This window comes from Bison bison, unplaced genomic scaffold (genome assembly GCF_000754665.1).
Source record: "Bison bison bison isolate TAMUID 2011002044 unplaced genomic scaffold, Bison_UMD1.0 scf7180017864043, whole genome shotgun sequence".
NCBI lineage: Eukaryota > Metazoa > Chordata > Mammalia > Artiodactyla > Bovidae > Bison > Bison bison.
In genome coordinates, this window is record NW_011494615.1 from 753660 (window position 1) to 768416 (window position 14757).

The 14757-nt window shown below is 42.6% G+C and overlaps 1 protein-coding gene across 1 annotated transcript in view; it reads left to right on the plus strand.

The window, feature by feature from the left end:
* Positions 1–3316: 3316 nt before the first annotated feature.
* Positions 3317–14757, plus strand: part of ULK4 (unc-51 like kinase 4) — a 511789-nt gene continuing 500348 nt past the window's right edge. The window contains exons 1-3 of the mRNA XM_010835460.1: positions 3317–3763; positions 9443–9636; positions 13183–13282. Of these exons, the coding sequence (XP_010833762.1) occupies positions 9499–9636; positions 13183–13282 (238 nt within the window). The 5' untranslated portion in view covers positions 3317–3763; positions 9443–9498. The remainder of the gene's footprint in view (positions 3764–9442; positions 9637–13182; positions 13283–14757) is intronic.

Genomic DNA, 14757 nt, shown 5'->3' on the forward strand with positions numbered 1-14757 from the left:
ACTCTGATGCTGGGAGGGATTGGGGGCAAGAGAAGGGGACGACAGAGGATGAGATGGTTGGATGGCATCACTGACTCGATGGACGTGAGTCTGGGTGAACTCTGGGAGTTGGTGATGGACAGGGAGGCCTGGGTGCTGCAATTCATGGGGTCACAAAGAGTCGAACACGACTGAGCGACTGAACTGAACTGTACTACTTTTTCAGGCTTCCCTGATAGCTCAGTTGGTAATGAATCCACCTGCAATGTTGGAGACTCCAGTTTGATTCCTGGTCGGGAAGATCTGCTGGAGAAGGGATAGGCTACCCACTCCAGAATTTTTGGGCTTCCCTTGTGGCTCAGATGGTAAAGACTCTGCCTGCAATGTGACAGACCTGAGTTTGATCCCTGGGTTGGGAAGATCCCCTGGAGAAGGGAAAGGCTACCCACTCCAGTATTCTGGCCTAGAGAATTCCATGGACTATATAGTCCATGGGGTCAGAAAGAGTTAGACATGACCCAGCGACTTTCACTTTTCACTATTTTTTCTAGATTCCACATATAAGAGATGTTATATGATATTTTCTCCTTCTGACTTCACTGTATATGACAATCTCTAGATCTATCCACATCTCAGCAAATGAACTATTTTCTTTCCTTTTATGACTAATAGTCCATTGTACATACGTACCACATCTTTATCCATTCCTCTGTTGATGGACATTTAGGTTGTTCCCCATATCCTGGCTATTGTAAATGGTGCTGCAATAAACACTGGGTTGCATGTATCTTTTAAAATTACTATGGTTTTCTCTGGCTATATTATGCCCAGGAGTGGGATTGCTAGGTCATATGGCATTTTTAGTTTTTTGAGGATTCTCCATACTGTTCTTCACAGTGGGTGTACCAATTTACATTCCCACCAACAGTGTAGGAGGGTTCCCTTTTCTGCATATATCCTAGCCAGGATTTATTGTTTGTAGATATTTTGATGATGGCCATTCTGACTGGTGTGAGGTGATAACTCACTGAAGGTTTGATTTACATTTCTCTATAAGTAGTGATGTTGAGTAGCTTTTCATGTGCTTTTTGGCCATCTTTATGTCTTCTTTGGAGAAATGTCTACTTAGATCTTTAGCTCATGTTTTGATTTGTTTGATAGTGAGCTGCATGAGCTGTTTATATATTTTGGAGATTAATCCCTTGTTGGTTGCTTCATTTGCAAATATTTTCTCCCATTCCGAGGGTTATCTTTTCATTTTGTTTATGGTTTACTTTGCTATGCAAAAGTTTTTAAGGTTAGTTGGGTCCCATTTATTTTTGTTTTTATTTTCATTACTCTAGGTCGTGGGTCAAAAAAGATCTTGCTGAGATTTATGTCAAAGAATGTTCTGCCTATGTTTTCCTCTCAGGGTTTTATAGTGTCTAGCTTTACATTTGGAGAAGGCGACGGCACCCCACTGCAGTACTCTTGCCTGGAAAATCCCATGGATGGAGGAGCCTGGTAGGCTGCAGTCCACGGGGTCGCTAAGGGTCAGACACGACTGAGCGACTTGACTTTCACTTTTCATGCATTGGAGAAGGAAATGGCAACCCACTCTAGTGTTCTTGCCTGGAGAATCCCAGGGGTGGTGGAGCCTGGTGGGCTGCCGTCTATGGGGTCTCACAGAGTCGGACATGACTGAAGCGACTTAGCAGCAGCAGCAGCTTTACATTTAGGTCTTCAATCCATTTTATTTTTTTGTGTATGGAATTAGGGTGGAGAAGGAAATGGCAACCTACTCCAGTATCCTTGCCTGGAGAATCCCCATGGACAGGGGAACCTTGGGGCTACAGTCCATGGGTTGCAAGAGAGTTGGACAGGACTGAGTGACTCAAAAACAACAAATGGTATTAGGGAGTGCTCTAATTTCATTCTTCCTTCCTTGTTAAGTGCCATTAGGGTTTAAGTCTTAGAATTTGGGAGGCTTTGTGGTAAACTGATGTGTTCAGTTCCTCGAATCATGAATCCAAATTATTTTGTGAGGACAGTTATAGCCTTTCCCAAATGACCTGGTTTGGCTCCTAAGTAGAAGTGGAACATCTTTTTTAGCTTCCCTAGTTGTTTCAAGAATATGGGAACTTCTTCAACACAGGTGATGTGTATTTAACCAGTTTTAAGGAAGAACTATATTCCAGATACTTATTTCTAACACTAAGGACGAGGCTGTCAAAACCCAGAATAAACTAGCTGATATTTCATTGTATGTCTTGATTAATTAGGAAGTGAGTACTTTGGCCACCTCGTGCGAAGAGCTGACTCATTGGAAAAGACTCTGATGCTGGGAGGGATTGGGGGCAGGAGGAGAAGGGGACGACAGAGGATGAGATGGCTGGATAGCATCACTGACTCGATGGACTTGAGTCTGAGTGAACTCTGGGAGTCTGTGATGGACAGGGAGGCCTGGCGTGCTGCGATTCATGGGGTCACAAAGAGTCGGACACGACTGAGCGACTGAACTGAACTGAACTGATATATAAGGAAATTTTTTTCCAGATCAAATCTCCTAAATACAAAAAAACTGACAATCAAGGCCAATTTAAAACTCTTGGGAAGGCAAGAAGGGTTAAAAGTCAAAGAACAGGAGACATGATTAAACCTGAGATGAGAGACAGACACAGTTCCTACCCGTAAAGGTTTGCAGAGCGTGGTCCGTTATCCGCAACATTCACATCACCTTAATAGATATGAGAACTTTGGGGGCTCATCAGATTTACAGAATCAGAAGTTCTGTGGGTGGGTGGGCCCTGTTTTAACCAGAGCTTCAGATAATTCTGATGCCAAAGGTGATTATCTGTGAGTTAACTCCGTGTGGAAGAGAGGAGCTTGTGCTAACTTTTCTAGTAGTTGGAATTTGAGAGTTTGGAGCTTCGAAAGTCATAATCAACCAACTCGAGATCAGGTTTCTGGTCTTTTCTCATGTACAAGAAGGGAGATAATCCGTAACCTTCTCTTTTCTAAAGGAGTAGGAACCTGAGGAGCGATTGTTACAGACTAAGTTGCCCCTTCCACCTAAAAGGATGGAAGAAAACTGAAGACAGTGGAGAAAGGAAGAAATGATGAGGGCACAAGACTGCACTGCCACCAACTATGCAACTGCTACCCAGGAAGGGCCCCAATGACCAGCCCAAAGCCCCTATTCCCCCACCCACTGTCCGGATGGATCAACGCTGTAATACGGGCACCCCATTTCCAGACCCCAGCCAATAGCAACACAAACTTCTCAGCCAATCAGAGCCCTGCGCTTTTTCGGGCGTTCTGCGTGCTGCCCTGGAGACGGGTTGGACCGATCCAAACACGGAGCGGTGCGGAACTCGCAAGGCCGGTCACCGACGCTCTGAGCCTTGCCTTCCCAAGCACGTTCTACCCTGGTTTGGGGTCGATCGGTGGACTCGTCCTAATGGTAGGCGCGGGACCATTGAAGTTGACGCGGGGCCATTGAAGTTGACCCTAGCAGCTCCATTTCCCGGCCCCAGCCAATGGGAACCGAAAGTGCTCAGCCAATCAGCGCTGGGCGCTCAAAGCGGCGTTCTGCGTGCTGCCTTGGAGACGGGCTGGCCGAATCCAAACCCGGAGGGGTGCTTCACCTACACGGTTTCACGGATTCCTTTTGCGTCCCGCCTTGCTCCATTGCTTCGCCCCTGGCCTTTGGCCAGTGGACTCGTCTTCAGGCGTAGGGGCCGAGACGCTAGCACTCACGCTGGGTATCCCATGGACCTGCGGATTCTCACCAGCCAGCGAGCAGGTGAGCGGCAGTGGCGGTTTTAGGGGCCACGAATTTGTGTCCCTGTCTCTCTCAGCGTTCGCCGGTCTGGAGGGGTTCCGCCCACCACTCTCTCTCCCTCCGTGGACCCTTTGCCCCCAGCGCCCCCTCTCTGTTCTGGCTCCGCTTTTTTTGTGCTTGTGTTGAACTCTACAAAACTTTCGATTTAGGGTACGCGGAACACGTCTTCTAGGACCTGGGTTCTGGAGATGCGCTTTATAGACACCTCATATTCGGAGTTTTATCTCTTAAAACTCTGGTTTAGCTTTTCCCTGGTTCTAAGCTGGCCTCGCTGACTGATGTCGTTGGACGTGGGGAGGCAGTGAAAGCCTCCAGTTTGAGGGGGCGGGTGCGGGAAGAGAAGGTGTTAACGTAGCGACCTAGAGCCTACGCTTTCGAGGTCAGTCGAAGCTCAAAGCCTACAATTGATTTGGTCCGAAAAGTACTGCGAGGAGGAGCACCAGTTTAGGGCTCAGTGTAGTGCCCGACTTCTCTTCTGCTCTCGGGAAAGGTTGACTTGGGTTTCTAAGGTAGCGTGCAACCGCAGGGCTAGTTAAAACGCAAATTGCTGGATCCCGCTTCCAGAGTTTTTGATTCAGTAAGGTCTGGGCCCCATGGTGGGGAATTTGCACTTCTCAGTTCCTGGGTGTTGCTAATGCTGCTAGAGAGCGAGTTTAAAGATTTGAAGGTGTGGATGATTAAGAGGAGGTTCTTGTCTTCACCTGCGTGCCCCTGCTGCCTGCTCTTGTTTCAGAGTTTGAGTATAGGCCCAGCCCGCTGAAATCATAAATGTTTCAACTGCTCATAGGTGTGAGTTGCTCTGATGATACCTGGGTGAACTTGCAGATTAAAAGAGACTTAAAAGACGCACAATGCTTTTTAGAAAATGTGCAAGACTAAACTGAGGTGTCTGGGAATGCGCACTTGAATGAGGAAACTATAAAGAAACGCATGGAAGTCAGGAGAGTGATTACTTTTGGGGGGAGTATTGAGGAGTTGTGATTGTTGGAGGCTCAGGGAAGGACTTCTTGGCAAAGTGCTGTGGCTGGTCTGGGTGGTGATTACAAGGATGGCCTTCTTGTAATAATTCTTTATATGTTTATTTTGTGGGTTTTTCTGTATTTGTGTTTTGTTTTACAATTTAAGAAATCACAACATTTTTAAAATGTGCATTAGGAAGTCTGAGGTGAGGAACATCCTTGGACTGAGTAAAAAAAAATCTTACAGACAATGGTTTTCAAATCTGAAAGATAACTTATAAAATAGTCTGATTGAAAGGAAGTTGAGCCCATAGAGAGAGGAAATACTGCAGGTAATAAACCACCCTTGTCTAAGCCTACTCTGTAATTGATATGTTTTGTTAATTTCAGGCGGTGCCCTGCTCAGATGCCTCTATTCAGTGAAAGATTGAGGAAATGAACTTGGCCCGACTCAAATTCAAAATTTTAAGATTTTTTTTTCTTGTGGCCTAAAAACTTGTTCTGAAGGAATCACTCATCTTATATAAGAACTTATTTTAACATCTTGTGCTGATGTATCATAATATAACCAGTTTGTGAACATTTAAGATCTCAGGTTATTTTTCTTTGACACATAATTTCTCCTGTTAAGGCTGCATTTTGGTGGCTCAGGAACCAAAAGACTGCCAGATATTTCTCCAGGAAAAATGGCCTTATTTGGCATCAGCAGGGAATTCCAATTCGGTGTGTGTAACCATGACAAGACATGGTGCAGTTCCGCAGCTTGGCAGGGGAGGAAAAAGATTTTATAAAGGGGAAGAGTAAGTTGGGAAGGCTGTAGTAAACAAAGACTCCATTGACGGAGTCCTTGGTAGGAAAGAAGAGGATTCATTCTTCTTCCAAGTTGAGCTCGGCTATCATCACAGGGTATGAGAGCGCCCCACTTCTTGTCTCCCAACTTTATTTAATCGAGATTTTTGTTTAATATGTATATACATATTTTCCATTTCTCTCTTTTGATCAGGATCTTCCTCTGAAAGCATCGCTGATCAAGAGTCAGGTTTTGTAGTTGCAGAGGCTTTTTGTCCCTCTATGTCAGAAAGTATCTTTCCTGGGTGTAGTGTCTCAGGTGGAGGGGAAAGTGCAGAGTGGAAACCTATTAAGATAACAGTTACCAAGGAGGGGTAGGAGAGAGATCTACCAGGCTCTTTTAATCTAAAATCTATATGTTATCAAGATCACAGACATTGGTGATCATCTGAAGTCTTATTCCATAATCTAAGGTTTGGCGTTGGCGACCGAATGGTTAGCCCATTCAAGATGGCTGTTCTCTTGGTTTCTGTACATGCCTTGCTCAACCACACCCTACTTCACTCACAGGACTATCCAATCCTCTTCATTAGTCTCTGGTACCTGATGAGCCCACCTGGCATCAGTTGCCTTGTAAATGGTAGACTCCTCCTCCCTCAAGTAGTGAAGATTGCTGCCCTGTCCTGTTCTGCCTGCTGTCTGCCACACACAGTGGATTGTCTCTCCAGCACCTTGCTTCAGGCATTTAAGACCCCGTGTCCAATAAGTCATTTATGTCTGTTGCTGACTCCAGGCTCTCTGTCTGAGACTGAGCAGTTACAAGGCTCGTGGGCCTTCAGGGTGCAGCCCCGCAGTGACAAACTTCCACAGGCCAGATCTGCATACCTTGGGAAAGCTGTCTCATTGGATGTTGTCTGCTTTAATTCCACAGAATCTTTACTTTCAGATCCAGTCAGAAGGTAAAGTCAGGTCCAGCAGAGTTCTGCACTTTCTTTAGATGTGTCACATGAATCCAAAAGTTGTGTTCCTTGGAGTTCGGTGGCACAAGGGTTGGTTAGTAATACTCAGTAGGGACCTTTCTAGTGATGCTGAAGATGGTTCTTCCAGAAGTGTCTTTTCCAGTAAACGAACTCTCCAGGTTGCAAGGTGTGATGCTGGAGGTCTTTGTTTCCTGAGGGTGCCCTATAAAAAGACTGCCCTGCCAAAACATGGTTATTTTTCGTAGAAGCAATTAGGCCTTTCAATGTTGGAGTAACTCTCTGTTTATTAGTTGTGGATTGTAAGAAGCAGGAGCCCAGTGCATTGGATGTCCTGTGACTGTCTCAAGAGGTTGAGAGTTTCTGAATTACAGAAGGGGTGGATCTGAGATTTAGAAGGACCAACAGCCATGCTTTTGGTCGAGATATTTGGAAGGCCTCTGTATTTTGCCAGTTGAGTCTTAAAAATGCTGGTCCTTTAGCCCCATAAGAGGCAGTAGACTGTCTGCAAGCAAAGGATTCAGTCCAGTGTGACAACACACAGATCATGACTAAATCATACTTTGTCTGTTAGATGACGCAGTATGTAATCCATTTGCCACTAGTTGATGTTTCCCCAGTGGTATTGATTCATGAAGGCCGTATTTTGTTAGTAGACTGACAAAATGCATGTACAGGGATAAGGAGTGGGGATTTTAGTCTCTCATAGGGCAAGGCTGTTCCTTAGTCCAAACCAAAGCTTTTCCTCTTACCAAACCAACAGTTGTTGAATTTCTAATCTTGTTTTTCCTTTTCTGAGGCCAACTGTTGGCCCTTTGTGCCAGTTTTTCTAGATTACCATTTTGGGAAATATCTCTTTGGACCATGACAGAGGTTTGGTTGCTGTTGGTCCCTTTAAGGGCAGCATTTCTTGCAGCAATATTAATAGCAGCCAGGTGATTTTGTTCTGCTTCTGGAATGTCAAGCTTAGAATGCCTCAGAATCTTAATAATAGTTCACCTGGCAGGTGAAAGTACTGCTTTTAATCATTTCTGAACATAGGAGCACTTAAAATTTTATTTCTCCTGGAAGTAAGGAAACCACGTTACTTCCTTAGCATTCCAAGATTTTGAGCTACTCTGAAAGCACATCATGAGAAACGCTGGGCTGGAGGAAGCACAAGCTGGAATCAAGATTGCCGGGAGAAATATCACTAACCTCAGATATGCAGATGTCACCACCCTTATGACAGAAAGTGAAGAAGAACTAAAGAGCCTCTTGAAAGTGAAAGAGGAGAGTGAACAAGTTGACTTAAAGCTCAGCATTCAGAAAACTAAGACCATGGCATCCGCTCCTATTTCTTCATGGCAGATAGATGGGGAAACAGTGGAAACAGCGTCAGACTTTATTTTTTTGGGCTCCAAAATCACTGCAGATGGTGATTGCGGCCATGAAATTAAAAGACGCTTACTCCTTGGAAGGAAAGTTATGACCAACCTAGACAGCATATTCAAAAGCCGAGACATTACTTTGCCAACAAAGGTCCGTCTAGTCAAGGCTATGGTTTTTCCAGTGGTCATGTATGGATGTGAGAGTTGGACTGTAAAGAAAGGTGAGCATCGAAGAATTGATGCTTTTGAATTATGGTGTTGGAAAAGGGTCTTGGGAGTCCCTTGGACTGCAAGGAAATCCAACCAGTCCATCCTAAAGGAGATCAGTTCTGGGTATTCATTGGAAGGACTGATGTTGAAGCTGAAACTCCAATACTTTGACCACCTGATGCAAAGACCTGAGTCATTGGAAAAGACCCTGATGCTGGGAAAGATTGAGGGCAGGAAGAGAAGGGACGACAGAGGATGAGATGTTGGATCGCATCATCGACTTGATGGACATGGGTTTGGGTGGACTCCGGGAGTTGGTGATGGACAGGGAGGCCTGGTGTGCTGTGGTTCATGGGGTCGCAAAGAGTCGGACACGACTGAGCAACTGAACTGAACTGAAAGCATATCTACTATCAGTATAAGTATTGACACTTCTGTTCTTGGCTGAAGTATAAGCCCCTGTTGTTTAGTTGCTAAGTTATGTCTGACTCTTTGCAACCGCATGGCCTCGTAAAAGACTACATCAGATTGTTATTCACTCATGAATATAAGGTGATTTTGTTGGCCAAGAAAATGAAGTTGTTTTAGTGGGTGGTTTAAAAAAAATAATTTGAAAGAGTTGGCAAACTTTCTTCAGTAAAGGGCCAGGTAGCAAATATTTTAGAGGGTGTGCAGATCATAGGGTAACTCTTACTACTACTCAACATTGCTGTCATAGCTGGAAAGCATCCTTAGACAGCATATAAATGACTGGACATGGCTGTGTTCCACTTATTTACAAAGGACTCAGCAGGCTGGATATGGCCCAGGAACCAGTAGTTTGCTGACCACTGACTTCGAATAATATTTGAATTGACTCTTAAAATCTCTGTGGGTTAGATAGAAATACTATCATTTCATATTTATTTATATAGTGTTTTCACATGCATCGTCTCATTTCTCATAATTTATGGTTAGATGGAGCTTACTACCCCATTCATTACACAGTTACTGACACAAAGTGCTTTCCGGTGTAACAGAGTAAGAGCTGTATCAAGATACATTGACTGAAATCTCATTCATTCCCTGGTTTTGTTCCATGTGTTCAAAATAGCTGTCATTTTCATTATTTTTGTTATGGTCTTGTCATTAGGGAGTTGAATATTGGTTTTTGAATTTTTTTTTTTCTTAGTTTTTTTTCATTTTACAAAAACAAAGATACTTGTATCAACATTTGTAGGTGGATTTTTGAATTGATAGAATTACTAGATTTATTGATTACATATTAAATAGCTTAGGCTAATCAATCATGCAGCTAGTTTGGGTTTTGAAGTGTCATATTTGTTTACTTTTTAGGAGTTAGAGATGCTATTAGGCTGTCATTTTACCGAAGGTGAGAAGTCAACCCAGAGATGGAAAACTTCATCCTGTATGAGGAGATTGGCCGAGGAAGCAAGACTGTGGTCTACAAGGGACGACGGAAGGGGACCATCAATTTTGTAGCTATTCTTTGTAGTGATAAGTGCAGGAGGCCTGAAATAACCAACTGGGTAAGTCAAGTATGTTTCTCTCCCTTTGGGAAGAGATGATCAGATGGAGTAAGTAGTATGTAAACAGAAGTCCCTGAACTCACTGTAGCAGACGGTCCATTTTCAGTCTGGAATGGGTGACCTTCTCTCTTTAGTGCCAGTAGTCCTGAATAATGGCTCCTAAACATACTCAAGTATCAATAATTAGCAACTTAGATTTCTGGTTTTTGTTTTTTTTATGAGTCAGGGAAAATACAGTCTGTATCAGATCACTTAAGAATAAATTTATTTGAATGTGACAGGACTTAGCTGTGGCAGTTGGGATCTAGTTCCTTGACCAGGGATCAAACCCTGGCTCCTTGCATTGGGAGCTAGGAGTCTTAGCTACTGGAGCATCAGGGAAGTCCCTAGATCATTTACTTTTAAATTTAGTACATGATTATGAAGCTTTCCAAAGGAAGGACATTAGGTGAGAGTAACTTGGGTTTAAAATAGTTGTACCACTTTACATCCCAGACTCCTTGGACCAAACCTAGCTATTTTTTTTAATTGTGGAAAAATACACATAACAACGGAGAAGGCAATGGCGCCCCACTTCAGTACTCTTGCCTGGAAAATCCCATGGACAGAGGAGCCTGGTGGGCTGCAGTCCATGGGGTCGCTAAGAGTCGGACACGACTGAGCGACTTCACTTTGACTTTTCATTTTCATGCATTGGAGAAGGAAATGGCAACCCACTCCAGTGTTCTTGCCTGGAGAATCCCAGGGACGGGGGAGCCTGGTGGGCTGCCGTCTATGGGGTCGCACAGAGTGGGACACGACTGAAGCGACTCAGCAGCAGCAGCACACAACGAAGTTTATCATCTTAACCATTTTCAGTATGTAGTTTAATATTGTCAGTAAGTATATGCCTATTACTGTGCAGCCATCACCATCTTATATGAGGTACCTTTCAGAAACAAAGTACAATACAATGGTGATTGCCAGGGAAAGGGGAAATGGGGAGTTATTATTTAATGTGTAGAAATTTTCATTTTTGCAAGATGAAAAGAGTTCTGAATGAATAAGTACCACACTCTTGGTACTTAGCCAAAAGAGTTGAAAACTTAGGTGCACACAAAAACCTGCACACAGATGTTTACAGCAGCTTTATTTGTAATCAATAAACAAACTGGAACATATATACACTGGAATACTGTTCATTAATAAAAGGAAATGGGCAGTCAAGCCACAAGCAGACACAGAGGAACCTTAAATGGACATGGTTTGGTAAGAGAAGCCAGTCTGGAAAGGCTGCATAGTGTATGATTCCAACCATGTGACATTCTGGAAAAGGCAAAACTATGGAAACAGTAAAATGATCAGTAGTTGCCAGAGTTTGGGGGGTCGGGGAGAGTGGGAGGGATGAATAGGCGGAGCACAGAGGATTTTAGGGCAGTGAAACTCTTCTATATGATAGCTGCTATAATAATACAAGTCATTACCGATTTTTCCAAACCCATGAAATACTCGGTTTTCCCCAGAGGCCCTACCATTATACGTTCCCACAGCAGTGTGCGAGGGATCTCATTTCTCCACACTGTGGCCAACACTTGTTATTTTTGTCATTATTGTTATTTATTATTATTTTAAACAGCCATCCTCACCTGTGTGAGGAGGTGCTGGCTTTTGAAAGGCATGTGGACAGTTGAGGGAAGACAGCTGTATGGGACAAGATGCTCTCTAGTTGGTTGATTTGGAACAGGAGGAATTTCTCTTCTGATTACGTTTTCACTGAGGTGAGAATCTTAAGTCTTCACTTAGGGGAAACGGGCAGCCAGTGTTCCAGAGAAAAGGAAAGAAAAGATGTGAATAGGTTTACCTGGAGGGCAGACTGGCTGGGGCCCTTTAGAGTGGGGACCATCAGAGGAAGGCAGAGCAATCAGCATGGTTTGTGTCTGCTTCAGTGCCTTAGGTGTATGCAGACTGTGGGGAGGGTTGGATTGAACCAGAATTGCAGTCCTGAAGCGAGTGAGCTGGAAAGTGAGTGAGTGGTGGTCATGGATTAGGATGTGTGGAAGAGATTTTGGAGAGAGTAATGTTACCAGTTAAAAAAAAAAAATCTAGCAATGCTGTCCAATAGATATATAATGGGGGTTATAAATCTAACTGTAAAGTACATAGTATCTACATTGAAAAAGGGTAATAAATAGGTGAAATTCATCTTATATATATTAATCTCATGAGATTAATAATACCATGTATTATTTTTTCAGCGTGTAACCATTGAGAGATTTTTCTAATTCTGATGTTGGTTGTTGGGTGTCTGGTGTGTATTTTACACTTGAAGCTCATCCCGGCTCCCGCTCCAGAGCACAGTGGCCCTCTGTGGCGAGTGCTGGCCACACTGCCTCCTGCACTGGCCAGCGGCGGCCGCACATGGGCGATGGAGGTCCGGGTGGAGGGTGAGATCGGCAGAGCGGTGTCTGGAAGAGTAGGTACTTGGCAAATATTGAGTGATGGGCAGGGTCAGGAGGAGTGTGCTGTGGCCTGAATTCTTTTGGGGTTTCTGTATCTCCTTTATTTTTTCGCTGGGACCTCCCCTTCCCGAGCCAGAATTAGCAAGGATCCCTTTAAACTTATTTACCCAGGGTTCTCCCCGTTCTCTAGTGGCCTTATATTGGGGATTTATTACAAGATGCTCCTCAAATTCTCCCTTGGTTACTCTGTTTGGTTTTCTCCTCATCTGTCTTCTAAGTCATGTAGATTAGTTTTCCTTTATTTTTGTTACAATATGAGCCCACCAAGTTGTTACTGGAGCATGCCAAATTCCATTTCTTAAACAGGGAGCTCTGTATTTCTACAAATTATGGGCTCATTAGCCTGTGTTGAGTGACAGTAGAATTTCTGTTTTTTTTTTTTTTTTTAAAGAAAATCAGAAAGCAAGGATCCAGTGCACTTTGATAGTCATCAGCAATTGAGTCTTGATGTTCTATACACATTTTTGTAGTCTTAGTTCCTATATTTAATGGGATTTTTAAATGGGGAAAGCCAAAAATCCCCAAAGCTACTTAATATTTTTTAATGGACACGCTTTTGCATCTTTATTACTGAGTTTTTGAATTCACTCTTTTTTTTGGTATACAAGTATTCTTATAATCCATTGGAAATGTACATTTTAAGATCAGTATTGTGAACATACTGAACATACTGAACATCCCTGAAGGCTCAGATGATAAAGAATCCACCTGCAATGCAGAAGATATGAGTTTGATCCCTGGGTCAGGAAGATCCCCTGGGGAAGGAAATGGCAACCCACTCTAGTATTCTTGTCTGGAGAATTCCATGGACAGAGAAGCCTGACAGGCTGTACAGTCCATGGGGTTGCAGAGTCAGACACGACTGAGCGAGTAAGCACATAACCATCATTCTTAATGTCTATATTTTAAATTATTTATTATTTTATTCCACTGAATAAGTTCCATTGTTTTCTTATGTATTTCCCAGGTGTGATATTTAGGTGTTTCTTAATAGATTCAAAGGTTTTAAGAATTTTTTTCTCAGTGTGAATGCTGTGTGTTTTTATAGGTCCGTCTCACCCATGAAATTAAACACAAGAACATTGTAACTTTTCATGAATGGTATGAAACCAGCAATCATCTCTGGCTAGTTGTGGAACTCTGCACAGGTAGGAGCCAAGAAGTGCTACGATTATAGTCACCGTGTATTGCTTTGAAAAAATATGTGATGTAGGTTTTGTTATTTTTCACTTTTCCTTCTGTTATGAATAGAAGCATACTATTGACTACATTAACTTGAACATCTGTTGTTTGATATATTAGGGACAGGAAAAAAGCAAAGGTGTTTGGTAAGAGGAAGAGATGCAGTTTAGGGTTAACTTTATTTTGGTATAAAATAATACTAAATCATCTTCATAAAATTTAGACATAATTTTTAGTGATTGATCAAACAAGTTTTTCCATTCAAGAAAAATAAAAGATTTGAGGTAAACTATCTATTGCCTAATTAGTTCTTATTTTTTTATTCTTATGCAAAGGATACTTGCATTAGTAAAACTTAAGCAATATAGAAAAATAGATGGATCAACAAATTCTACCACCTGGCAATAATTAGAGATAACATAGCTCTTGCTTGATAAAATTTTCCAAGACTGTATACAGAGAGAAAGGTGACTAAATACATAGGTATTGTCTGGACTTTTAGTTTCAGTGTGTTTAGGAAAAAATGTAAGAAGTACCACAGTTATACATTGAGTAATAATAAAGAATCATTAAATATTAAGATAAAATGTAATAATTTCTAGCTTTATGAGTCTCTTACCTATTGGCCCTTAGAATTTATAAAGCAATTATGAAAGAGCTTATCTGGAATTGTAAATTATTTGCATTTTGCATTTTATTTTTTGAATCAACGGGAGGAGACAGTGGTTTAATTTCTTTCATAAGATGTATACACTGTTGAGGTGATCAGGGGACTCCACCTGTGTTACTTTTTGTTTCAGCAGTTATTTCTGACCCCTGGCTGTTGTAACAACCTAACTCATTTATACCTGTGTTTGGAATGGTTCCTCACTCACCGAACAAAATGAACAGAACTCAGAATGCCTCCTACCTTCATCACAGGAATTCTGATTGAACTTTCAGCTGCCAGCTAAGACTTCCTTTTCTGTGAACTTGACTTCTGATTATAATCTTGATCCTAAAAAAAAAAAAAAAGTTTGTTTCTGACACTTAGGTGGTAGAGTTATGACAGGGACCTTGGAAGGATATAGATGTGGAATTCACAGTATGTCTGCCACTGACCTATTATTACATCAGAGTTTGTAATTTCCTAACACTTAAGGAAGAGCACCTTTTTGTGTCAGGCAGTACTTGCGGAATGTGACCTAGCTTTGCATGGGGGTAAACATGACTGTCCTTTGCACAGTGTGATTAAAGTGTACTGTTTACAGTAGCACTTAACACTAATTTCTGTAGCTGTTTCTTTCCCAAGGGGTCTGGAGTGAGAGATCACAGTGCCAGAGTGATTCTTCCTTCACTCCACTGGCATATTTATTGACTGTCCTTCCAGGCCGAGCAGCCACTCGCCCTTAGCTGGCTCTGGACTGTGGAGCTTCCTGTTAGGGTTCCTGGACCAGTGTTC